Source organism: Larimichthys crocea, chromosome XV (genome assembly GCF_000972845.2).
Source record: "Larimichthys crocea isolate SSNF chromosome XV, L_crocea_2.0, whole genome shotgun sequence".
NCBI classification, from domain to species: domain Eukaryota; kingdom Metazoa; phylum Chordata; class Actinopteri; family Sciaenidae; genus Larimichthys; species Larimichthys crocea.
Window position 1 is genome coordinate 13,539,847 of NC_040025.1, and position 23,528 is coordinate 13,563,374.

Consider the following 23,528-nt stretch of genomic DNA (forward strand, 5'->3'; position numbering starts at 1 on the left):
TTTTGGTCGTTCGAGTTTCAAAATAAAAACACAAATTCTACAAATTTAGCACTTATTATCTAACATGCAGCACACACACACACACATATATCAACTTTATTTTGACTTCATGTCATTTGTTCCGTCTCACTTCCCGTGTCCTCAGTGTGCACCTGCGATCCTCGCACCTCATTGGGCACCAGCTGCACCGCGTCCGGTCACTGCCACTGCCAGCCCAATTACAGCGGAGCGTCATGTGACCAGTGCGCTCCCGGTTACTATGGTTTCCCAAGCTGCACGCGTAAGTCGCTGAACTTTAATGACTGCACTTAAACTTAAACTCTGTATCCTAATTGATTATCTGATTAGCTAATTAATCGACAGATGAGACAGATTGATAACTGGAGTTTCTTGTAGCCTGTCAGTGTTCTGCCGAGGGCTCCCGCTACAGCAGCTGTGACCAGGTGAGCGGACAGTGTGCGTGTCTGCCCAACGTGGTGGGACTCAGGTGTGACAGCTGTGCACATGGCTCCTACGGCTTCCCCAGCTGCCAAGGTAACGGCACGTTAATGCACGATTAACGTTCGATGTTAGTTTGTTCTTTTCCCCAGTGGGAGACGTCTAAGCTGTCATAAATTCCTGATATCGTTGATTCAGAATTACAGTTTGAAGGCCGTCTATGTACACCTGACAGCACGTTTCTAACATTTTCTCTACAGCTGGTACCTGCCATCCCGTCGGCTCTGTTCAGTACGTGGTGCCGCCACCTGTGGTAAGTTTTCATGAGTTTATTAGATTTAGATTATATTCCTAAAACCTCATAATGTTGCAGAAGCACCGTGTCCTCTGTGGGTTCTTCACAGATTTATTGGTTTGTTTTCTTCCTCTCAGGGCCAGTGTGAGTGCCGTCTCCATGTGGAGGGCCCGGCCTGTGACAGATGTAAACCTCTGTACTGGAACCTCTCCCCTGACACTCCTGATGGATGCTCCAGTGAGAAACACTACAAACACAGACACCCCTCACATGTTTTACTAGTTTCACTGCAGTAAACGGAGCTCATAAATGAACTGTGTGTTTTCTGTCTCCTGCAGACTGTGAGTGTAACGTTGCAGGGACTGTCAGCGGCGTCGCAGAGTGCGCACAGGTGAAACGAATCTGCAGATCTTCCCCTGAAATAAACTTTCAGTCTGTTTATGTCGTTAATCATTTCTGTCTCGCCTCTGACAGGAAACTGGTCAGTGTCACTGCAAGCCAAACGCCTGCAGTGGAACCTGCTCCACGTGTAAAGACGGTTACTACAACCTGCAGGAGCAGAACTACTTCGGCTGCCAGGGTGAGTGTTCATCTGTGTTTAAAGCTTGATGCAGTGATGCTGCCATCTTGTATTTACATGTGTGTGGGTGTGTGTGTTTAGGTTGCCAGTGTGACATCGGAGGCTCAGCCGGTCAGTCCTGTGGAGAGAGGAACGGCCGTTGTCGCTGCAGACCCAACGTGGAGGGACCGAAGTGCAATGTGTGAGTTTAAAAGCATTCGTTGTCCGTGCTGACATCAATATAGAATTATTAAATGAAGTCTGATGATATTTGTGGACTAGCAGTCCCAGTTCTACCTTCTAAAGTCTGTGTGTGTGTCTGCAGGCCTCGTCCGGATCATTACTTCCCAGACCTCCATCACCTGAAGTTTGAGATCGAGGAGGGAACCATGCTGGACGGCCGATCGGTCCGCTTCGGCTACAACCAGCTGGAGTTCCCGAACTTCAGCTGGAGAGGTTACGCTCAGATGTCTCCCATCCAGGTAGGAGTGTTTACCCCCCCTGACCTTTGACCTTTGACCTTTGTAGAACATCCTATACTCCAGTTCATCACGTTTCATGTTTTCTAATACGTAAATAAAATGTATTTCTTATGAATTATGTGTATTTAGTTTGATGTATTTTAGTGTCTGTGGTCCTGTGGTCGTTTATGCTCCTCCTGCATGAAAGACAGAGTGTTGATATTTCTCTTTGAATCACGTCTCAGCACACAAACATTTTCTATAATTTAACATTTAATCACTCGAGTCTGAAGCTTCTTCAAACATGACGGGAATCGTCGCCGTTTGTGCTGAAAAGTGTAAATCCAAAGAGAAATACGTCAGGTTGTGTTTGGGGGTTGCTGGTTTGCTTTCCGTGGTGGAGGTGATGGTGTTAAGATCTTGCTTTTGGTTTTTCTCTTGGTGTTTCCCTCCTCCTCCTCCTCCTCCTCCTCCTCTTTGTCTTGGGTCCCACTCCTCCCCCTTCCCTTTTCCCACCTCCTGCCTTGCTCACCGGTCCGTTGGCAGTCCAAGGTGTTGGTGTCGGTGTCAGTCAGTTCTCCGGACCTCTTCCATGTGGTGCTACGCTACGCTAACTGGAGGGGTTCAGATGTTCTGGGCAGGGTGTCGGTCATGGAGGACGGCTGGAACTACTACTGTGGTAACTGTGAGTGCTGGGCGGGGCTCTTCTTCTCCTTCTTCTTCTTCTTCTGTCTTCTCTTGTTCCCTCCCTCCTTCACCGTCGGGTCAGATGATGGAGCATGTGTTTGGTGGTTGGTGGTGGCGGCCTCTTCTTCATGTTCGTCTCACCTTCAGGGCCACAGATCAGTGCAAAGTTCAGGGAGTTAAAGACGTTTAAGGACTCACATCGTCTACTCTCCACACTTCTTCTTCTTCCTCCTTCTCCTCCTCCTCCTCCTCCTCCCACTCCTCCCTTTCTTCGGACCTCGTCCCCGTAGACGGCAGTGAAGCTTCAGGTTTATGTGAACGAGGCAGACGTCTATCTGACTCGCTTCATCCTCAGATATGTAAACTCTGAGGGCGCCACCTCCAACGGTAAAATAACAGCCTATCAGGTCAACCGCAGAGGTAGGTCTCCACCAATCACAAGAGAGCATCAGTGTGTGTGTGTGTGTGTGTTACAACAAAACAGTGTGATTGTTTGTGTGTGATGACTGCAATTTGTATTTTTATTACATTTAATCTTGTTTTAATTTATGTGATGTAAACTTTCTGTTATTGATTTCGTGTGTGTGTGTGTGTGTGTGTGTGTGTGTGTGTGTGTGTGTGTGTGTGTGTTCTAGGTTCAGAGCAGTCCAAACAGATTGTCTTTGCACCGAGCGTGGAGCCGACTTTTGTCAACGTCCCCCAGAACAACTTTGTGGAGCCGTTTGTCCTGAACCCGGGAACCTGGACTGTGGTCATCGAGGCTGAAGGCATCCTGCTGGTGAGACACACACACACACACACACACACACACACACACACACCTCTAACAGGTGAAGCAAAGCCAGCACTAGCTTTGTTGACATAATGACGAGAATGTGAACAGAGTTCATCCACTCGCTGTATTCATGCTGTGTTTTTCCTTCAGGATTACCTCGTCCTGCTGCCCAGCGCCTACTACGAAGCTCCCATCCTGCAGATCAAAGTTACAGAGCCGTGCACCTACAGCTCTGCGCCGGACGCCAGCCAGAAGTACGAACGCACATTTATATTTCACGTAAATCATTAAATCAATCAGTGAGGGGGAAAACTTTCTCGAAGGAATAGTTTTCCATTTTTGGAAAGATAAAACGACAGATACAAGCTGTACAAGCAGCATAATAAATCCTGAGTGAGTCAACAACCTCTCTCTCTCTGCCTGTCTAGCTGTCTGCTGTACAGGTATCTGTCTCTGGACTCGTTCCCCTCCATCTCCGGCAACGACGCCAGCTGCGTCAACGACAACCACCTGCCGCGCCCATGCCCGAGCGAGAAGGTCACCCCACGACACCCCGACATGGCCGTCTGCAGCGGCTACGATGTAAGACAGGGGAAACGTTTGTGCGCTTTGTGTGTTAGTTTGAGCCACTGAAGCTTCTGATTGGTTAACGCGATGATGTTTTTTTCTCCTGCAGATCAGCGTCTCGCTGCGAGGACGTCTGCCGTCTGCGGGCGATTATGTGCTCGTCGTGGAATATTCCAGCGAGGAAGAACTTCCACAAACTCTGTCTGTGTCTGTAAACATGCCGGGAGCTCGGACACACCAGCACCGCGTCACGCTGCTGCACTGCCAGTACAGGTACAAAACACATCTGATCACATGAAACCTGCCGTCCTCTGTGCGGTGTGTGTGTGTGGTCTGTCTGCAGTGTTGTGGACTCAGCTGGTTCACACTTCACCGTTACCGTCTGCGCTTTATTAACTCCGTCAACAGCTCCTAATCACCGCCTGTTTGTGTGTGTGTGTGTGTGTGTGTGTGTGCAGCTTCCTGTGTCGAGTCGTGGCCGTCGATGACCAGAGCAGAGTGGCTGTCATCTCTCTTCCCGCCAACGCAGAGATCCAGCTCATCTCCGACCGCGCCAGCTTCTTCCTGGTGAGAACGCCGGAGATGTTTTGAAAGACGAGCAGTTAGGATGTTCGTCTCTTTATGACTCGTTCATACCTGTGTGTTTCAGCACAAAGTCTACCTGATCCCTAAAGACCAGTTCACCATGGAGCACGTTGAACCTAAAGTCCACTGCATCAGCACTCATGGACAGTTCTCACCTGACAGGTAACGTCAGGTGAACACACTTTAAAAAACTCCTTTCACAAACAATCTTTCTGACCCGTCGTCCTTCCCTCTCTCTCCTCCCGCAGCTCCTCCTGCGTCCCCTCACGTTTCCAGACTCCGTCAGACTCTCTGGTCGTGAAGGAGGGACAGAGCTCCTCCGTGCAGGAGCCCATCCTGGCCTCCCCCGCAGCAGCTCCACCTCTGCATTACCAGAGCGACGAGGCGGCCTGGACGGGAGGAGACAGGCCGCCACACGGAGCGGATAACAGCGACCACGTCAGGCTGGACTCGCTGCAGGTATGGACGCTGCAGATGTTGGACATGTTGGGGCGTTTCACCTGAACCAGCTGCACTGAGAATCCTGAAAACACAACTCTCCGTCCTCTTCTCAAATTACTGTCGTGCTTTTTATTAGGCGTGCAGATGAAATCTGAACCAACTGTAGGAAGTGACCCCAACATGCAGAGGTTTATGAGTATAAGGACGCTGATGTCTGATAGCCAGCAGATGTAGGACAGCTACAGTCTGGACTGAGACACAAAGTCAACCATTTCCTGAGGTGTTCATATCTTCTACAGACTCCACAAGAGGAAAAGACAAAGTCTGTGCTGAGCTTCAGTCACAGGATTCAAGAACATTTGACAACACGGTTACTGATTTGTGTGTCTCTCTGTCTTTCTTCATCAGAATGCAGCTGTATACTCGACCCGTGTCCATGCTTTGGGCCGTTACGTCTTCATCCTCCACTACCACCAGCCTCTCCACCCCACCTATCCTGTGCAGGTCTACATCAACGGTGGACGAATCTGGCAGGGTGAGAGCACGTCAAGAGGCTGCAGTCCTGTAACAATGAATACGTTTAAATGTAATTAACGAACAAAGATACATTAAATCATTTGTTTTCTTGTGCATCAGGTCACGCCAACGCCTCCTTCTGTCCCCACGCTTACGGCTGCCGCAACGTCCTGGTGTCTGAGAATCAGATCATTCTGGACGTGACAGACCACGAGGTCTTCCTCACAGTTCAAATACCGGGCGGCAAGACGCTGTGGCTGGTGGGTTTTACTACTGACTGTCCCTCCCTCCTCCTCCGTCCTCCTCTGTTGTGTCTCACATGATGTGTCTTTGTGTCTCTGCAGGATTATGTGCTGGTTGTGCCTGAAGCCAGTTACAGCTCCAGTTACCTGAACGAGGAACCTCTGGATAAATCCTACGACTTCATCAGCAGCTGTGGCCAAAACAGCTTCCACATCAAGTCAGTGTCTTTGAGAGGAGGTTTTGCAGTTTGAGTGTTTTTATGTTACTCCAGAAAAATGACGCTCCCTCCTCCTCCGTCTTCTTCTTCCCTCCAGTCCGTCCACCGCCTCCCCGTTCTGCCTCGGCTCGGCCGTCTCTCTGTCCGCCTTCTTCAACAACGGGGCGATGCCCTGCGCCTGCCACGAGGTCGGAGCCGAGAGCGACACCTGCGAGCCGTTCGGCGGTCAGTGCCACTGCAGGCCCAACGTGATTGGCCGAGACTGCTCCATGTGCGCCACGGGCTACTGGGGATTCCCCAACTGCAGACGTGAGTGTCTGATTGGCTGACTGGTCAAATAATAGCTGATGAATCATCTGCTCACGCTGCTCTCGTCTTCCCTCCAGCCTGTAACTGCGGGACGAGGTTGTGCGAGCCGGTGACCGGCGACTGTATCTGCCCTCCGAGGACTCTGCAGCCAGAGTGCATCACGTGTGAGCCCCAGACGTTCGGCTGCCACCCGGTGGTCGGGTGTGAGGTCTGCAACTGCTCTCGTCCCGGCGTCGTCTCCCCCGACGTGAACTGCGACACACTCAGCGGACAGTGCAGGTACGACGAGATAAGACAGGAAATAATGATTGAACGTTCACACAGACTTCTCATTTCTTCTCAGTTCAATGCTTCTTATTTACTTCAGAGGCCATAAATCACCTGCAGCCACCACCATGTGATGGAAAACAAGATTTCTGTTTCAGCAGGTTTCAGCTCTCAAATGTCAGGCCGCCGTTTGGAAATGCCTAAAAAGGCGAAGGCAGTAGATTTCTCGCCCGTGTGGTTTCCTGACACGACCTTGGCTCTGACTCTCTCTGCGGGTTGATTGCCTCGCTCTGTTTAGCCCGCTAAACCTGCCAACTCTTGTCTGAGCTGCGTGGAAGCTGCTGCATGTTTTACAACTCTCAATCAGCTGCCGTTCCACCGAGGACTGCCAAAAATGGTCTGCGCTCATCTGCCTGCCTCTGTTATTCCTCCTTCAGTCCATAGATCATCTTGATAGGCCTCATCTGACACCATTCACACTGTCAGGCAGCCTCAACTACAACGGTAGTTCATATTTATGATTTATCACGCCGTTATACTTCATGGTTCTGACAAGGATCGGTCGTGAATCATTATAATTCTTCAACATAAAGTCTGGACAAACGTTTTTGGTCCTCCAAGGATCAACATAAACTCAGGGAACTGTCAAGAAAACTGGGACGCTTTAAATACTCAAATGTAACGAGAAGATCGATGCATCAGATCTCATAAATTCTCGTCTGTGGATGTGGAGTTGGAGCCAGCAGGCGATTAGCAACCTGAGTGACTTCTAGAAGTTGCTGCAGGTTCACTTATTAAATATAATGTCAATCTTTAATATAAAAGGAACCACACTGATGCATGTACATGCATATTCCATCATCTCTGCAGCTCTCTGTCTTTGTCTCTTGTGTCTTTTAAACCATCCTTTGCCAACTTTCTTTTTTATTTTTCCATCCTTTGTCACTTTGTTTTTCTTTGCTCTCCAAGCCTGTCTTCCATTTTTCTGCCTCGCTTTGAGCATCAAGGCAAACAAGATATCTTAAATCACTATAATTCCCCTTTTTCCAAACACACACACACACACAAAGAGGAATGTTTCGGATTTGTCCAGACAAGACGAGGATGTAAAGCTCAAAGTATTTCTCTGCCTAAAGGCTCTTCATCATCACGTAAGATACCAGCACCTGGCATTAAAGCACACACACAGTTGCATGCACCCTGCAGTCTGCTGCCAGTGAAGTCAAAATATTTATGAGTAATAATTTGTGATGGATAATTGGGAGCAATAAACGTGTAAAAAGTCAAAGTGTGTAGTTTTATTTCGACACAAACAGATTTATTCTTTGTTTCCAGATGTAAGAACAACATCGTCGGCCGCCAGTGTGACCGCTGCGCTCCTGGTTTCTACGGTTACCCCAACTGCAGGCCATGTGACTGCAACGAGGCGGGAACCGAAGAGGAAGTGTGTGACTCCTTCACGGGACAGTGTCTCTGCAAGGTGAGGGCGGCAGACAAACAAACGCACCTATGCACCACCACCGCTGCATACGTTCTCACCCGCTCTGTGCTCTTCACCTGCAGGAGAACGTCCAGGGCTCCCGATGCGATCAGTGCAGAGTTGGTACGTTCCACCTGGACCCGACCAACCCGAAGGGCTGCACCAGCTGCTTCTGCTTTGGAGCCACCGACCGCTGCCGCAGCTCTGAAAAGAGACGCATCGAGGTGTGTTTGTTAGTTTAAATGTCTTCACCTTTATCTGTCTGTGGACACGTTTCATTATTAATGATGCAGCTAACAGAGAAAGAGACTCAGTCGGTGGTTCTTGATCCTGAGACCTTGTTTCCGGGGTTAGCTAACGAGGAAGGAATGTCAGTTTAACATTTAAACGTCCAAAATCTGTGAATGAAACAGAGAAAAGCAGATTCTCATAAATGAAGAGCAGAAACGAGCAAATATTCGTCATTGTTGGATGTCATCATTCTTTAGACAAACAGAAAGTATTTAAATTGTTAGTTTTGACTTTGAGCTCCGGTCTCGTCTCACCTCTCCTCTCTTCGTTCGTCCTCCTTTGTCCTCTCCTCTCCCGTAGATCATGAACATGGAGGGCTGGGTGCTGCTCGGAGCAGACAAACAGGAAGTGCCGGTCACAGTGTATCCCGGTCAGGATCTCACAGAGGCCGATCTCAGCGACGTGCCGGACGTCTACCAGGACCTCCACTGGCACGCAGCGAAGACTTACCTGGGAGACAAGGTGAGAGGGCACAGCTGGATTTAAAAAAAAAGAAAAGAGCTGATAGAGTCATAGAGCTTCTTTACCCAAAAGAAAACCTTTGATATAACATTTCTATTAGTGAGCTTAAGAGGTGCTGCGAGGTGGATTTAGTTCCCTTCAGAGCTGAGACGTCTCTAAGCTAAGCTCCAGGAGACGTTTGTCAGACAGACGTGACTCAGATCTTCCCGTTTCCCAAAATGCTGTCCGAACACAAGCAGCTGTGTAAGAACCTCACCTACATAAAATCAAAATTAATTTCGATACGTGTCGCCACAGAAACGGCAGCTAACAACAGAGACGAAGTTTTCCAAACACCTTTTAATGTGGCCTCTGTGGTCCTCCATAGAGGTAGTAGAATACCATAATTAGCCAATCAGAATCTGTTTACATATAATACATACTGTATATATGATGAATACATGGAGCATATGTCCATTCTCATTTTGAACATACTTTACTTTAACAGACAGATGTAGCTCTTTAAACTCATGTTTTATTGACTCATCGATCAAACACACAAACACACACATCCCTCAGACAGACAGACAGACAGATCGTGATCTGGAGGCTCAGACGAGATGTTTGGATTACGGATCTGTGTTGCGTCTATGTCAAACGCAGCTTTGATGTGTGAAACAGCCTGCATGAGTCCGTTACGCTCCAGAAAACGGCGTCAGGTGTCAGCGTGAAGTTAAAGCTTCTCCTGCCTCGTGTCTGTTCGTCTCCGTTTGTTGTTTTAATGTTTTACCGTCTGTCCCCGCGTCAGGTCTCATCCTATGGAGGTTACCTCAGGTATCGTCTCCACACTCAGACCATGAGAGGCGATGTGTTGTCTCTGCCTGCAGAAGCCTCGAGGCCTGACATCATCCTGAAGGTAAAACACACAAACTTCTCTGTAACTGTGTTTCATGTACAAACAAATACAGACACAGTATGCAAACGAACGAATCCTGGGATTTGCCAAACCTCGTCTCACAGCGTCTCCTCTGTTTCTCGTCCTCCTGCAGGGAAACCAGATGACCCTGGTGTTCATGGAGAGAGAGTACTCCTCACCTGAAGAGCCTCACCTGGGAATAGTTCACATGGTCGAGGTAAACTCTCCCTCACAGACCTTTCTTTGCACAGCACAGCCCGCAAAGACCCGCAGCAATGTCATGCTTCCCCTCCTTCGTCTCCTCACAGGGAAGCTTCCGGCACGCTCAGACCGGTAACGTGGTGTCTCGTGAGGAGCTGATGATGGTTCTGGTCGCCCTGGAGTCTCTGCAGATCCGAGCCCTGCACTCTCAGTCGGCCCACTCCGTGTCACTCCGCGGCGCCGTGCTGGAGGGCGCCAAGACTCTGCCTTCTGGTCGCCACGCCAACAACGTGGAGATCTGCATGTGTCCCGCCAACTACCAGGGAGACTCGTGTCAGGTGAGGGACCGTCAGCTGGTTTTCTAATGAGCAGATTAATCATCGTCGGCTGAAGTCACGTGATGTTTGATGATGCTCCTCTCCTGTCTGTAGAAATGTGCTCCAGGTTACTACAGAGACACCATCGGCCTGTTTCTGGGGAAATGTGTTCCCTGTAACTGTAACGGACACTCTGATCAGTGTCTGGACGGATCAGGAGTCTGTTTGGTGAGACATCATGAATCACACACACACACACACACACACACCTCTGTTCTGTGTTTAGTCATTGTTTCTCCTCTCTGACCATCAGGACTGTCAGCATAACACTGCCGGTGACCACTGTGAGAAGTGCCAAGGCGGTTTCCTCGGCAACAACAGCCTTGACGGACAGGCGGTGTCCTGCTCCAGCTGTCCCTGCCCACTGAGGGTCGCATCCAACAAGTCAGTCTTTACTCTCCTCCTCCTCCTCCTCCTCTTGTCTCTCGACACTGTCTTTCAACCTGATTTCTGATTAAACCGTATGTTATTATAACTCCTTGTTTGTGTGTTTGTGTAGTTTTGCAGAGCGCTGTGTGCAGAAAAGTGAGAGGATGCAGTGTCTGTGTATGCCGGGTTACGCTGGGCCGCACTGTGAAAGGTAAACGAGCTCGACAGTGGTGGGATTAGTACTCAGATCATTTACCAAAGTAAAAGTCCTGCAGTTCAAAATCTAAATTATGCGAAGCATGTTAAATGTTGTCCTCGAACTCTTAGGTGCGCCCCCGGTTACTACGGCAACCCCATGGTGCTCGGCAGCAGGTGCCAGCTGTGCGACTGTAACGACAACACGGACCCCAACATGCTGTTCACCGACTGTCACCCGCTGACCGGCGAGTGTCTGAGCTGCATGCACAACACGGCCGGGCCTCACTGCGACATCTGCGCCCCCGGTTACTACGGCGACGCCATCCACGCCAAAAACTGCACCAGTACGAGTTCACGTGCTTCGATCGAGTAGTTCTGACTCTGATTGACGATAAAATAAAGTTGTTAAAAAGCTGTTTCTGTTTCCTCTGACGTAGAGTGTGACTGTTCTCCGTGTGGCACCGACTCATGTGACCCTCACACTGGACAGTGCCGCTGTAAAACGGGAGTCACCGGACCTCGATGTGAACGCTGTGTGGTGAGCTCCAACTGCAGATCCTCATCGTGGATTAAACAGACAAACTAATGCAGGATGTCCCAGCTACGAGAGTTTTCAGCTGGTGCCCGGCCTGATTCTCCTCTGTTGTTTCTCAGGACGGCTCCTTTGGCTTCGACTTGTGTAACGGCTGTCGTCAGTGCGACTGCGAAGCCTCTGCGGCTCTCGTGCAGCCGTGTGACCCTCAGAGCGGTCAGTGCGCCTGCCAGCCCGGAGTCAACGGGCCGAACTGCAAACAGTGTGCTCCGGGATTCTGGGACTACGGACCCAACGGGTGCAAGAGTGAGTGGATGCACGGCATACTGAGATTTATCAACTAACCGCTGCGCATGAATGCATTTAAGGATTTCAAACGCCGTCTTCCTTCAGAGTGTGACTGCAGAGGAGGTCGCTGTGACCCTCGCACGGGAGAGTGCCGCTGTCCTGACGGCATGACGGGGAAACAGTGCGACACCTGCTCAAACAAATTCAGCGTACCTGTCAACAGCGAGCACGGCATGCACTGCGAAGGTTAGTGACAATAATCCAACGAGAAGAGAGCGATTTAAATGATGCAAGGTTGAAATTAAATGTGTGTGTGTGTGTGTGTTTCCCGTTGCAGTGTGTGACAGCTGCGTCATCGTCCTGTTGGAAGATCTCGACAAAATGAGCAACAACCTGAGCGCGGTCGCCGGTCAGCTGAGCAGCCTCAACGCCAGCTCTGTGGTCTGGGCTCAGCTCAACAACCTGAACAAATCTATGGAGGTCGTCGCTGTGAGTGCACACACACACACACACACACACACACACACACGTCTCAAACAATAACATGCAGGCAGTTTTTCAAACAAACTCATTTTCCCATGATTCCAGCGGGCCATAGAGAAGTACAACAGTACGCTGGACGACAGCAGGATTCGGGCCGACATGCTGGACGCTGAGATCGTGAATATCAAAGATGACCTCAATGATCTGGAGGACAAGGTGAGGTCCCTGATCACACACACACACACACACACCACAGAATAAAGAATATATTGTGAATGTGTGTGTTTTCACAGAGAGCTGACTGTGTGTTGTGTGTTTGTCGTTTTCAGGCGTCAGCGGTGACCGACAGGGCCGGCGACCTGCAGAATGACACCGAGAACACACACCAGAGGGCGGAAGACCTGCTGTCCTTCATCAACAACGTCACCATGGATATAGAGAGTGAGACACAGGACGGAAATATTATACACACACACACAACATTCATTTACATCTTTAAAGTCACATTTATACTCTCAAAAGTCGATTAATCTATTGATCATTTTCTTGATTAATTGATTCATTTTTTGGTCCATGAAATGTCTGAAAACGTTGACCAGTGTCCTAAAGTTGCAGTCGCTTTGCGATGCTTTCCACAGATATCCTGCAGATGGCGAACCGATCCTCGCACAACGACACGGAGGCGGAGCCGGACCATGAAAGCCGGGAGAAGAAGCTGAGGGAGGTGCAGGCCATGCTGAGGGAGATGAGGTACAGGAGCTGCGTGGGACAGAAGAAAGTGGCCGACAAGGAGAAGACGGAGGCGGAGAAATGTAAGTTTATTCACTCAGACTCAAACACTGTGTGATCGCGTCCTCTAACTCGGCCTCTGTGTCCTCCTTCAGTGCTGGATCGCGTGAACAAGCAGCTCGCCGATCGTCTGGGAGAAAACAACGACTTGGCCAAAGCCATCAAAGACCGTCTGAACCGCTTCCACTCGGAAATGATGGATCTCCGAGACGCCCTGAACGAGGCCGTGAACAACACGGCCCGAGCCGCAGAGATCAACAACGTGAACGAGAAGACACTGGAGGACAACAAGGTGAGCTGAACAACAACAGTGAGGGAGAAGGAAGGAGTGGAGGATAGAGGGAGGTGGCTGACTGTGTCTCTCTCTCTCTTGTAGAGGAGGATAGAAGAGCTGCTGTCGAAGCAGACGGAGGTGAACGAACAGCTGCAGATGGCTGAAGATGACGTAGCTCAGGTCAACGACATGCTGTCCATGCTGCACGACTCCAAAGAGGTGAGAGCGAACTAAACACACAGATATGAGCATGTGATAGAGCTGTGATGGTCTTTAACACTTCAAACGTCTTCTTCTGCAGGAGTACGAGCGCTTGGCGGCCCAGCTGGACGGCGCCAGGACACCGCTGGCGAAGAAAGTGCAGAACTTCGCCTGGGTGGACTCCAAAATTCCTCTGGTGGAGAAAGCAGAGAAACACGCAGAGCTGCTGAACGCTGTGTCCATGAACCTGACCAGGTGAGAGACGAGCTCGATCACAATCAGATACTAAAAGTTTTACACTTCTCTGGTGTTTTTCATTTGAAGTTTTGATATCGATAAGAAGAAGAAAACATCATAATCCGGTGAAGGAGGCAGACAGAGAAGTTTGACTGCGTCCTCGTTTGTTTGCAGTTTGGTTGCAGACACCAGGAAGGATGGAATCGTGGACGTAACACAAGCGTACAACAAGATCATCAACAGCATCAAGGCGGCAGAGGAGGCAGCCAAGACGGCCGAGAAGGCTGCAAACGACACCTGGGAGGTGCGGGACGCGTTTCAAATCACACTAGCTCAAGTTCTTCATGGGTTTGTGTCCGGCTTGTGACATCGGTGTTTGTGTCTTTAGAACATTAAGAACCAGGACCTCGGGCAGATCGCAGACTCTCTGAAGAACCACAGTTTGGAGCTGAAGGAGGAAGTCGAAAAGTTAAACGAAGAACTCAACGACGGTAAACACACACACACACAGGATGTCGTATATTATCACTGTAATGTTACATTTCTGATTGTTTCAGAGGTTTTAGTGTTTGTGTTTGCTCTCTCTGCTGCACAGACCTGAAGCCGCAGCTGGAAGACGCTAAGAAGCGACTGGAAGACGCCAAAACCAAACAGGCTGATGTGATGAAGAACCTGGAGATGGTCCAGAACAACCTCAACTTCACCTCAAGTGCGCATATTCAACACAGACACACATACATGAATAAAAATACTCACACATAAGCCTTTTAAGCATGCTTTAGAGACAGAAAACATGGCTTCATCTCACAGTTTTCTTCTTCCTCTGTGGCAGATGTGAGTCAGGAGATCACTGACGCGAAGAATGCTGCGGATCAGGCGAACACCACGGCCACACAGGTCAACGATGCTCTGCGTCCCATCAAAGAGCAGCTGGACAAATGGCAGAAGACCTACGGAGACACTAACGCCACCACCGATGACATCAACAACGCCCTGATGGACGCCAGCAAGACCGGTACTTGTTTCACTCACTGATTTAAATTGCCGGCAGTGAGATTGTCGATTGTCTGAGAGTCACTGGATGAAACTGTCTCTCTCTGCAGTGCACTCTCTGGGTGAGACGATCCCCATGCTCATAAAGAAGCTGGATAAACTGCAGAATCACTCTGTGCAGATGCCAAACATCTCTGAGAACATCAGCCGCATCCGGCAGCTCATACAGCAGGCGCGCAACGCTGCCAGCAAGGTACACACACACACACACACACACAAAGTTATCACCTGAGGTGTGACTTGATGATTATTTAATCACCTTTACTCCTCCTCTTCCCTCCGAGCAGGTTGGCGTCCCCGTGAAGTTTAACGGGGCGTCCGGCGTTCAGGTCCGTACTCCGAGTAACCTGGCCGACCTGGCCGCCTACACCTCCCTGAAGTTCTACATCACTCTGCCGGAGACGGCACGAGCCAGGCGGCAGGACGACGTCACCAAACAGTTTGTCTTCTACCTCGGGAATAAGGATGTAAGCATCGCCACGGCAACACAGAGACTCATTTCTGGGGTTTTTTATCTTGTGTATATGGGTTGGTACAGTACAGTTGGTTTTTATTGTTCATTACTATCATGTCTGGGATTTGTAGTCCAGTAAGGAGTTCCTGGGAATGACGTTGGAGGGGAAGAGACTACGCTGGTACTTCAACGTCGGAGGAGACACTGCTGATGTGCAGATGTCTGAAGATGTCGTGTCTAATGGAAAGTTCAACAGCATCTGGCTGGAGAGGTAGAACACACACACACACCTTGTGTCTTAAAGCTCGATGTTGTTAGAAAGTTGCAGTAGGACAGTAAACATCTATAGCCGTACGTCTTTTTAAGTGTCCAGAGCTGCTTCAAATGTCGTCTCACCAAACAAAATGTCATAAATTATTACGAGTTAACACGTCCGACCCTCGTGTCTGCTCGTGTCTTTGCAGGATCCTTCAGTACGGTCAGATGTCCATGTCTTCAGAAGCCAGCGATGGGCACCAAAGAGTCATCAAAGCCTACGTGGAGGCTGCTGGAGATGAGGGGCTGCTCAACCTTTTGACCAACGACACCGTCTTCTACGTGGGAGGATACCCGAGCACTTTCAAAGTCAGTACAGGGAGGGAGCCTTGTTATGTTAATCCAGTGATTTCACACTGACATAAGTTTCATTTCAAAGATATCTGAGAAGAGTTCAGAACTCAAATTTAAGCTCCTCACTTCTTTCTTCTCCTTTCCTTTAGCCGCCTTCACCGCTCGCTCTGCCGAACTTCAAGGGCTGCATCGAGTTGGATTCGCTCAACGAGGAGGTGCTCAGTCTGTACAACTTCGAAAAGACCTTCCTCCTCAACACCACGGAGGAGAAACCCTGTGGCAGGCCCAAGGCCACGCTGACTCAGACCTGGGTCACTGACGCAGCGTATTTCGACGGCACCGGCTTCGCTGAGATCACCTTCGGCGACGCAACGGCTCGCGTGCAGCGCTTTGAACAGGAAGTCAAAGTGCTGTCGCACAGCGGGATACTGCTCATGCTGCAAAACGGGGTAAAGACCTCGTTCATTCATCGTTGATTTATTCCAACATTAACAGACCAGACAAGTTGATTTGAAGTGTCTGTATCGGCTTTAAAACGTGAGTATTGCACCGGTTTTAAATCTTAATTATTGACCTCATGGTTTGTGTCCTCTGCCCTCCATCAGAATCAGTTCCTGTGCATGGCGGTGCTTCAGGGCAAGCTGAAGGTTTTCCACGATTTCAGTGGTAACTTAGTGGAGCTCGAGCCTAAAGAGCCTTCGTCTGAATTCCTGAAGATCAGCGACGCTGAAGCCAAAAATGTAAATCTCTCATGTCTTTCTGCCGTCGTATTCTCCATGTGAATCCTAAACATGTGATATTTTCTCCTCGGTTTGCCAAGTTTTCTAACTGCGTTGATGTCGTTTGTACCTGTGCAGCTGGAGATCATCATCATGCGTTCACCCAGTAACCGTGTCGTGGTGAGGAACAACCGCATCAACCTCTACACCAACTCGTTCACAGAAGACATCCCCCTGTTCAGTGGCAGCTACTACCTGGGAGGAGTACCAGAGAACAAGATGCCTGCCAAGTGAGTAGTACGCACAGACAAGCACGAATTGATGAGCCCCAGACTTCGGTCCAGCAAACGCCAGTCTGGTGATTCAGTGTCGCTTTAAAGTGAACGTTCACGTTTGGGACTGACAGATCTCTTCGTCTCTTCTCAGGTTGAAGGCTCTGTTCCCGAGGCAGGGCTCTCTGAAGGGCTGTTTCAGGAACGTCAAGGCCCTGAGCTCGCACATCGACATAAAGAGGATGGTCAGCTCCGGGGTCAGTTTCGGCTGCGACAGTGACCTGCTGGTAAGAACACTCAAATATTAGTTAGTTAAAATAAACACAAACTATTTGTACTTACACAATCCCTGCTATACAAACTCTCACATTCAACGTCTAACAATATATTAAATCATTTTTAAAGTTTCTTTTTAACTTGTAACAACGTTGGACATCTTCTAATTCAGCTCCACGTTGTGCTCGGATACTAACATTGTTTACAGACTTCTGAAGATATTTTGTGTGTGCATTAAAGGTTTATTAAATTAAATTAAGTGTATGTTAGACAGGGCGATTGTGTAGTGTAGATAATCACATCGTCTGCGTACAGGCGAATCTTTTCTGACTAAACGTTCTTCCGATGTTTGACAACTGAAAATATGACAGCTGCTAATGAAATGAAACTTGTGGAACATCTTTTGTGATCTTCACAGTTTCAAACTTTCAACATAAACAACTTCCTCTTCTTCCTCGCTTCATTAACCTCTCAAACTCACAGATGATAAAACCGTTTGTTTAGCACAGATTTTACTGCGAACGTCACTTTCCAGGTAATAATACTGCATGTGTCAACCTGCAGGTGGCTCGTGAGGCTCATTTCAACGGTCAGAGCTACCTGGACATGAGTCTGAGCAAGGTCTCCACCCTCAGGAACAACTTCTCTGCCAGCTTCAGCTTCAGAACCGAGCAGAAGGAGGGACTCATGTTCTACCACCAAGATCAGGTCGGTCGAGCCTCCACACTCTTCCTCCTGTTGTCCAGCTGCTTTTCTCGCTCCGTAAGCTTGAGAAGCATTTTCTTGATGTTTTTCATTTTTGCGTGTGCGCAGGACGGAGTGTGTCAGGTGCTTCTGCTCGACGGTCATGTCGTGGTGAGAGCAGGAAACAGCCAGATTAAGACACTGAAGACGTACAACGACGACAACAGCCACTACGTGTCCATGTACAACGACATCAACGGGTAGGACGACGAGTTAAAATCTCAACACGACAACAGCAAACTGGCACAAACATGTTGAAACAGTCTGACTGCTCCCCCTTCAGGATGCGTCTGTACATGGACGACGCGCCGGAGAAAGCAAAGGAGAGCATCCTGCTGAACTCCAGGACGGGTACAGGCGTCACCGCAGAGGGAAGCACGTACCTGGGAGGAATGCCCGACGCAAGAGTCGCCAACCTGACGGGATGCATCAGCAACGTTTTCATCAAGAGGTGAGAAGAGTCGAAAACAAACGGACCTCCACACATTCTCTGATTTTATTACATCTGTATCAGGACAAATGTCAGCAAGATGTGGAGGAGAAATTAGGAGAAAGCTGTTTCTGGCTAAAACTGACACACGGCAAAGAACTTTGGAAACCCGCAAACAGAACAACCTTAGAACGTAGTGAAGACATAAGGAATAGAATTATTTGTTAGGAGCACGTGTTTATTGTCCTTTACATCACATCAGTACTCCTCCTCTGTGGCAGAACGCTGATCACAACAACTCGAAACAACATATTACAAGACCAAAGTCATGACTAATGGTACTGTTAACAAAAAGTGAGAAGAGCTCTGACGATAAATTTCAAATGTGTTCTCAGTGACTCGAAACCTCAGGCGGTTTTGAACCTGCTGAAATCCAAAGAGAACGTCAACGTTCCTCTGAGCTGTCCCGCCGCCAAAAAGCCTCAGCAGATCGTCGCCGCTCAGCCCAAACCCAGCAGCAAACCCAAGGTACCAACACACACATGCACGATGCATGCACACACACACACACAGCAGATCAAGAACAAAACAAACAGAGTGTCCGCTCTCTCTCTCTCTTAAGAAACACAAGAAGCCGTCGGGGTCTCGCAGTCGTAACACCAGGGAGTCGTGTCAGGGCGAGCTGTCGGACCAGGAGGCCGGAGCGATGCACTTCAGCGGCTCCACACACAGCTACCTGAGATACGACTCTCTGCCCAGCTCGCTCAGCTCGGCGTGAGTGTGAACACACACACACACACTCCTCAAACACAGAAGAGTCTCTGGATGTTCAGAGATGTTCACACTCTCTCTCTCTGCAGGCCTCACATCTCCATGGCGGTCAGGATCAACTCCTCGGACGGTTTGGTGCTGTACGCAGCCGGCGGCTCGCACGGCGGAGCGGTGATGTCACTCAGCGTGACGGACGGACACCTGCTGCTTCTCCTGGACGGAGGAAAGAGGAAGACCAGCCTGCGCAGCCGCAAGAAGTACAACGACGAGCAGTGGCACACGGTGAGGTCGCACGGCCCGCCGGGTCACGTGACTCTGCAGACAGTGGAAACAAAAACAGACCATGTGACCTGCATCTGTCCTCGTGTCACTTCAGGTGTTTGTAAAGCGCGAAGGAGAGAAGATCAGTCTCATCGTGGACGGGATCAACTCTCAGTCCAAGAGAATCCCCGGAGGACACCGGACACGTCTCACCGGACCTTTATATGTCGGAGGAGTCCCGGCATCACTGACGGTGAGAACAGAACCAGACAAACCGAGCGAAGGAGAGTTACGTGAATTTATTTTGATAAATCTGTCCGTGTGGTTCGGTTCCTGGTACCTCAGGTCCCGGGTTCAGGTGGATTCGTCGGTTGCGTCAGAGACCTGACGCTGAACGAAGCCCCTGCAGGAAACCCGTCTCACAGCCAGGGGGCGGTGCCGTGCTTCCAGAACCCTCTGCAGCCCGGGGCGTACTTCTCTGGACAGGGAGGACGCGTCACCATCGGTGGGTACCTCTTCTTCTGTGCTGCCTTCATGTTTGAGTCCACCTGTGACTGAACGCTCTCTCTCCCCCCTCGCACAGATGAGTCCTTGGTTCTGGGTCGGGATCTGGAAATCCAGTTGGAGGTTCGGCCCGTCTTGGACTCTGGGCTGCTGTTGCATGCTGGGACGTCACCTGACCAGCACCTGAGTTTGTTTCTCAGCCAGGGAGAGGTGAGAGCGCAGCAACGAGCCGAGACACGACAACGTACCGGAGCTCTGAGAACACGAGCTAACAGCAGCTGTGTGTGTGTGTGTGTGTGTGTGTGTGTGTGTGTGTGTGTGTGTGTGTGTGTGTGACAGCTGAGATCCTCGTCTGGAGGAAGATTTATAGTTTGCATGAGTTCAGCTGGTTAATGGGACAGGTGTGTAGTTTACAGCAGCTGTGTGTGTGTGTGTGTGTGTGTGTGTGTGTGTGTGTGTGTGTGTGTGTGTGTGTAGGTGACCGTCTCAGTCAACAGCGGTAAAGGTCAGTTCTCGACCTCCTTCACTCCTGAAGAGCCTTTATGTAACGGACGCTGGCACACGATCAGAGGTAAGTCCACGTCAGACAAACTGTTTCCTCTGACGTTGTCAGCACGTTGCTGTAACGTTCGCTGACGTTGTCGTCCGTCCGTCCGTGTCTGTCTCCAGTGGTGAAGAAGAACAACGTCCTGCAGCTGCACGTGGACGCAGCCAGCGAGCACAGCGTCGGCCCCAAACACAGCCGCTCCGCCGGGGCCAAGGAGAGCGTTTACCTGGGAGGAGTGCCCGGTCAGTGCACACACACATACACACACACACACACACACACACACACAGCTCCAGATATTTATGCAAATGAGCTGATTTTTTAAAAAAGACATCCCTGATCTGTTCACTCATCTCTCCATAATCCATAATAAATATTTATTCTTTAGATATTCACTCTTTGAATAACTGTAATTTTATATTTTGACTTAAATTCACAGCTGTGAAGTAACTCTATAACTAACTCTGAGTCTTTAGGAGTGATCTGAACATTCAGGTTAACACGTCGATCATTTAGTCAATAAAATCTTAGACAATGATCCAAAAAGAAATCAGAAAAAAAAGGTTTTATTGCCAAGTGCGATTTATTTTTTTCACATACAAGGAATTAGTTTTGTTGTCATCAGTGCATGACGAACAGTCTCTGAAAATATAAGAAAGAAAATCAAACACTGATGATCTAAACAATATAAAGGTTTTTTTATATAAATACTTCATGTTCAAGGCTCACGTCCCGACCAGGGCGCTACGCTCCACTCATACAAACCGTCTAGTTGTACCCTCGCCTCTCGCAAAGCGAGGTCACTCTAAACTCTTCTCTGTGGTCGTCCCCAAATTGTGGAATGACCAACGGCTACAAGAACAGCAACATCCCTTTCTACCTTTAAAAAACTTGTAAAAACCTTTCTGTTTCCAGAATGCTTCCCTGCCTAACAAAACTAACAAAACTAACAACTACTCTGTGCTCCTTTACACCTTTCTCAGCTTATGTCCTCCTCTGTAAGTCGCTTTGGATAAAAGCGTCTGCTAAATGCAATGTAATGTAATGTAATGTAATGTAATGTTCAGAGTTTTGACTTTGCGTGTCCGTTCCTCTCTCCGTCCACCAGGTGGCGTCACGGTTCCCGGTCTCCCCGTCGGCCTGCCTGCGTTCCACGGCTGCGTCCGATCCACGACGATCAACCACAGACCGCTCATGTTGTCCAAACCGCTCGGCGTGCACGGAGCCGTGGGAACGCAGGGCTGCCCACACATGTAGAACACACACACACACACACACACACACACACACAGTCTTATCTCACATTCCCCCGAATCACTGGTGGTGGGCGTCATGTTACTGTAGCTAATTTAAATCTATATTATTAATATTTATTTTCTGAAAAAATGTATATTTTTTTTATCTTCACGTTTGTCGGTTTGTTTTTGTGCTACGGAGAACGCACTGACGCATCCGCCCGCGATGGTGTAGATGTAGAATATTGTAAATAAGGCGCAGCGTGGCTCGAGTTTTGATTCTAACAAACGATCGGTGAGAAATGATTCCTGTCCCTTTAGCTCCAAACACATCCGCGAAACCTCCTCTCTGTGTTTACGTATATTCAATATATTCAGCTGTTTATGGTGCATCAGAAAAACCTGCTGAGTCAGCAACACTGTGAACGAGCAACGTCCTCAGGCAGCGCGGACGGGCGACGTCGCCCGGGACGGGGACGGGACAGACGGGAATATTTCTGAGTTTATTAATGAAGTCTTAAAGATGCAGAGACGAACGGCGAGCGCGTCGTTGGTCGAGTTTCCCTTCATGTGTTTGAAAAATACAAAAAAACTTTGAGAGGCACCTGGCTGCAGACCTCCACTGTCACGCACCTCCACTGTCAGGCCCGGAAGTGATGACGTTTTTGGGGGGTGGGGAGGTGGAGAGGACATTTTGAGAGGGTCATTTTCATTTTCAGATGAAAATGATTTTCAGATGCCTCACTGTGCAGGTTGGTCCGTTGCTGCGTTACGTTAACGCGTCCGCCATATTGGCAGATCGTTCACTCATCTCGCCATAATCCATAATAAATATTTATTCTTTAGATATTCATCTCTTGATAAACTGTAATTTTATATTTTGACTTAATTAACAGCTGGTGAAGTAACTCTATAACTAACTCTGAGTCTTTAGGAGTGATCTGAACATTCAGGTTAAAACGTCGATCATTTAGTCCAGTGGTCCCCAACCCCGGGCCGCGGACCGGTACGGCCGTGGATCAATCAGTACCGGCCCCAACAAGAATTAATTAGTTATTTCTGTTTTATTTATTATCTAAGTCTCCCGCAAGTGAGGAGAATACGGTCATTCGAAATAAAAAAACGTTTCAAAAATAAAGACCGCTCGACCTAGACTGGGACTATAAAAAGGGGGACTATACACTTCATCCACAGTTGGTAGGAGAAGAAGAAAATATTAAGTATAAATGTAATACAAAAGATAATTAAGTGTGCGAGGTAGTTGTTAATTATTTTGGGTTTGATAATTTTCTTAATGCATGTTCTCCGCTCGCATGTTCTCAGCCCCCCCCCCCCGGTCCGCAGTAAATTTGTCAGCTTGACCGGTCCGCAGTAGGAAAAGGTTGGGGACACACTGTGTTAGTCAATAAAATCTTAGACAATGATCCAAAAAGAAATCAGAAAAAAAAGGTTTTATTGCCAAGTACGATTTATTTTCCCATACAAGGAATTAGTTTGGTGTCATCGACGAACATCCTCTGAAAATATAAGAAAGAAAGAAATCAAGCATGAAGATCTAAACAATATAAAGTTTTTTTATAAAATTCTTCATGTTCAGGGTTTTGACTTTGCGTGTCGTTTCCTCTCTCCGTCCCACCAGGTGGCGTCACGGTTCCCCGGTCTCCCCGTCGGCCTGCCTGCGTTCCACGGCTGCGTCCGATCCACGACGATCAACCACAGACCGCTCATGTTGTCCAAACCGCTCGGCGTGCACGGACCGTGGGAACGCAGGGCTGCCCACACATGTAGAACACACAACACACACACACACACCCCAACACACACACACCAACACAGTCTTATCTCACATTCCCCCGAACACTGGTGGTGGGCGGTCATGTTACTGTAGCTAATTTAAATCTATATTATTAAATTTATTTTCTGAAAAAATGTAATTTTTTTTATCTTCACGTTTGTCGGTTTGTTTTTTGCGACGGAGAACGCACTGACGCATCCGCCCGCGAGGTGTAGATGTAGAATATTGTAAATAAGGCGCAGCGTGGCTCGAGTTTTGATTCTAACAAACGATCGGTGAGAAATGATTTCTGTCCCTTAGCTCCAAACACATCCGCGAAAACCTCCTCTCGGTGGTTACGTATATTCAATATATTCAGCTGTTTATGGTGCATCAGAAAAACCTGCGGAGTCAGCAACACTTGAACGAGCAACGTCCTCAT

The 23,528-nt window shown here is 48.9% G+C and overlaps 1 protein-coding gene across 4 annotated transcripts in view; it reads left to right on the plus strand.

Annotated features, from left to right (window-relative positions):
* The window catches only part of lama5 (laminin, alpha 5), an 81,505-nt gene extending 59,956 nt beyond the window's left edge, over window positions 1-21,549 (plus strand). For 3 of the 4 annotated variants that reach the window (XM_027288366.1, XM_027288367.1, XM_027288364.1), the window contains 65 exons: window positions 146-280; window positions 397-534; window positions 699-751; window positions 871-970; window positions 1,072-1,124; window positions 1,208-1,313; window positions 1,395-1,494; window positions 1,618-1,774; window positions 2,300-2,438; window positions 3,076-3,218; window positions 3,366-3,469; window positions 3,644-3,797; window positions 3,892-4,055; window positions 4,241-4,349; window positions 4,432-4,529; window positions 4,616-4,826; window positions 5,217-5,343; window positions 5,445-5,584; window positions 5,669-5,784; window positions 5,882-6,093; window positions 6,171-6,372; window positions 7,696-7,840; window positions 7,924-8,064; window positions 8,432-8,593; window positions 9,381-9,488; window positions 9,622-9,705; window positions 9,797-10,027; window positions 10,121-10,234; window positions 10,320-10,450; window positions 10,566-10,646; window positions 10,763-10,977; window positions 11,071-11,171; window positions 11,288-11,471; window positions 11,559-11,699; window positions 11,791-11,942; window positions 12,042-12,152; window positions 12,266-12,377; window positions 12,575-12,748; window positions 12,821-13,017; window positions 13,102-13,218; window positions 13,301-13,455; window positions 13,612-13,741; window positions 13,826-13,928; window positions 14,033-14,146; window positions 14,270-14,452; window positions 14,541-14,683; window positions 14,778-14,957; window positions 15,076-15,215; window positions 15,409-15,568; window positions 15,703-16,002; window positions 16,159-16,293; window positions 16,411-16,562; window positions 16,699-16,831; window positions 17,385-17,528; window positions 17,634-17,764; window positions 17,848-18,015; window positions 18,390-18,522; window positions 18,617-18,768; window positions 18,855-19,047; window positions 19,142-19,279; window positions 19,372-19,531; window positions 19,610-19,740; window positions 20,008-20,101; window positions 20,200-20,319; window positions 21,186-21,549. In XM_027288366.1, coding sequence (XP_027144167.1) covers window positions 146-280; window positions 397-534; window positions 699-751; window positions 871-970; window positions 1,072-1,124; window positions 1,208-1,313; window positions 1,395-1,494; window positions 1,618-1,774; window positions 2,300-2,438; window positions 3,076-3,218; window positions 3,366-3,469; window positions 3,644-3,797; window positions 3,892-4,055; window positions 4,241-4,349; window positions 4,432-4,529; window positions 4,616-4,826; window positions 5,217-5,343; window positions 5,445-5,584; window positions 5,669-5,784; window positions 5,882-6,093; window positions 6,171-6,372; window positions 7,696-7,840; window positions 7,924-8,064; window positions 8,432-8,593; window positions 9,381-9,488; window positions 9,622-9,705; window positions 9,797-10,027; window positions 10,121-10,234; window positions 10,320-10,450; window positions 10,566-10,646; window positions 10,763-10,977; window positions 11,071-11,171; window positions 11,288-11,471; window positions 11,559-11,699; window positions 11,791-11,942; window positions 12,042-12,152; window positions 12,266-12,377; window positions 12,575-12,748; window positions 12,821-13,017; window positions 13,102-13,218; window positions 13,301-13,455; window positions 13,612-13,741; window positions 13,826-13,928; window positions 14,033-14,146; window positions 14,270-14,452; window positions 14,541-14,683; window positions 14,778-14,957; window positions 15,076-15,215; window positions 15,409-15,568; window positions 15,703-16,002; window positions 16,159-16,293; window positions 16,411-16,562; window positions 16,699-16,831; window positions 17,385-17,528; window positions 17,634-17,764; window positions 17,848-18,015; window positions 18,390-18,522; window positions 18,617-18,768; window positions 18,855-19,047; window positions 19,142-19,279; window positions 19,372-19,531; window positions 19,610-19,740; window positions 20,008-20,101; window positions 20,200-20,319; window positions 21,186-21,334 — 9,203 coding nt within the window. In that variant the 3' untranslated portion in view covers window positions 21,335-21,549. Of the gene's footprint in view, window positions 1-145; window positions 281-396; window positions 535-698; window positions 752-870; window positions 971-1,071; window positions 1,125-1,207; window positions 1,314-1,394; window positions 1,495-1,617; window positions 1,775-2,299; window positions 2,439-2,730; window positions 2,861-3,075; window positions 3,219-3,365; window positions 3,470-3,643; window positions 3,798-3,891; window positions 4,056-4,240; window positions 4,350-4,431; window positions 4,530-4,615; window positions 4,827-5,216; window positions 5,344-5,444; window positions 5,585-5,668; window positions 5,785-5,881; window positions 6,094-6,170; window positions 6,373-7,695; window positions 7,841-7,923; window positions 8,065-8,431; window positions 8,594-9,380; window positions 9,489-9,621; window positions 9,706-9,796; window positions 10,028-10,120; window positions 10,235-10,319; window positions 10,451-10,565; window positions 10,647-10,762; window positions 10,978-11,070; window positions 11,172-11,287; window positions 11,472-11,558; window positions 11,700-11,790; window positions 11,943-12,041; window positions 12,153-12,265; window positions 12,378-12,574; window positions 12,749-12,820; window positions 13,018-13,101; window positions 13,219-13,300; window positions 13,456-13,611; window positions 13,742-13,825; window positions 13,929-14,032; window positions 14,147-14,269; window positions 14,453-14,540; window positions 14,684-14,777; window positions 14,958-15,075; window positions 15,216-15,408; window positions 15,569-15,702; window positions 16,003-16,158; window positions 16,294-16,410; window positions 16,563-16,698; window positions 16,832-17,384; window positions 17,529-17,633; window positions 17,765-17,847; window positions 18,016-18,389; window positions 18,523-18,616; window positions 18,769-18,854; window positions 19,048-19,141; window positions 19,280-19,371; window positions 19,532-19,609; window positions 19,741-20,007; window positions 20,102-20,199; window positions 20,320-21,185 lie in introns of all 4 variants that reach the window. The other variant, XM_027288365.1, reaches the window with a different exon arrangement.
* The last annotated feature ends 1,979 nt before the right edge of the window (window positions 21,550-23,528 follow it).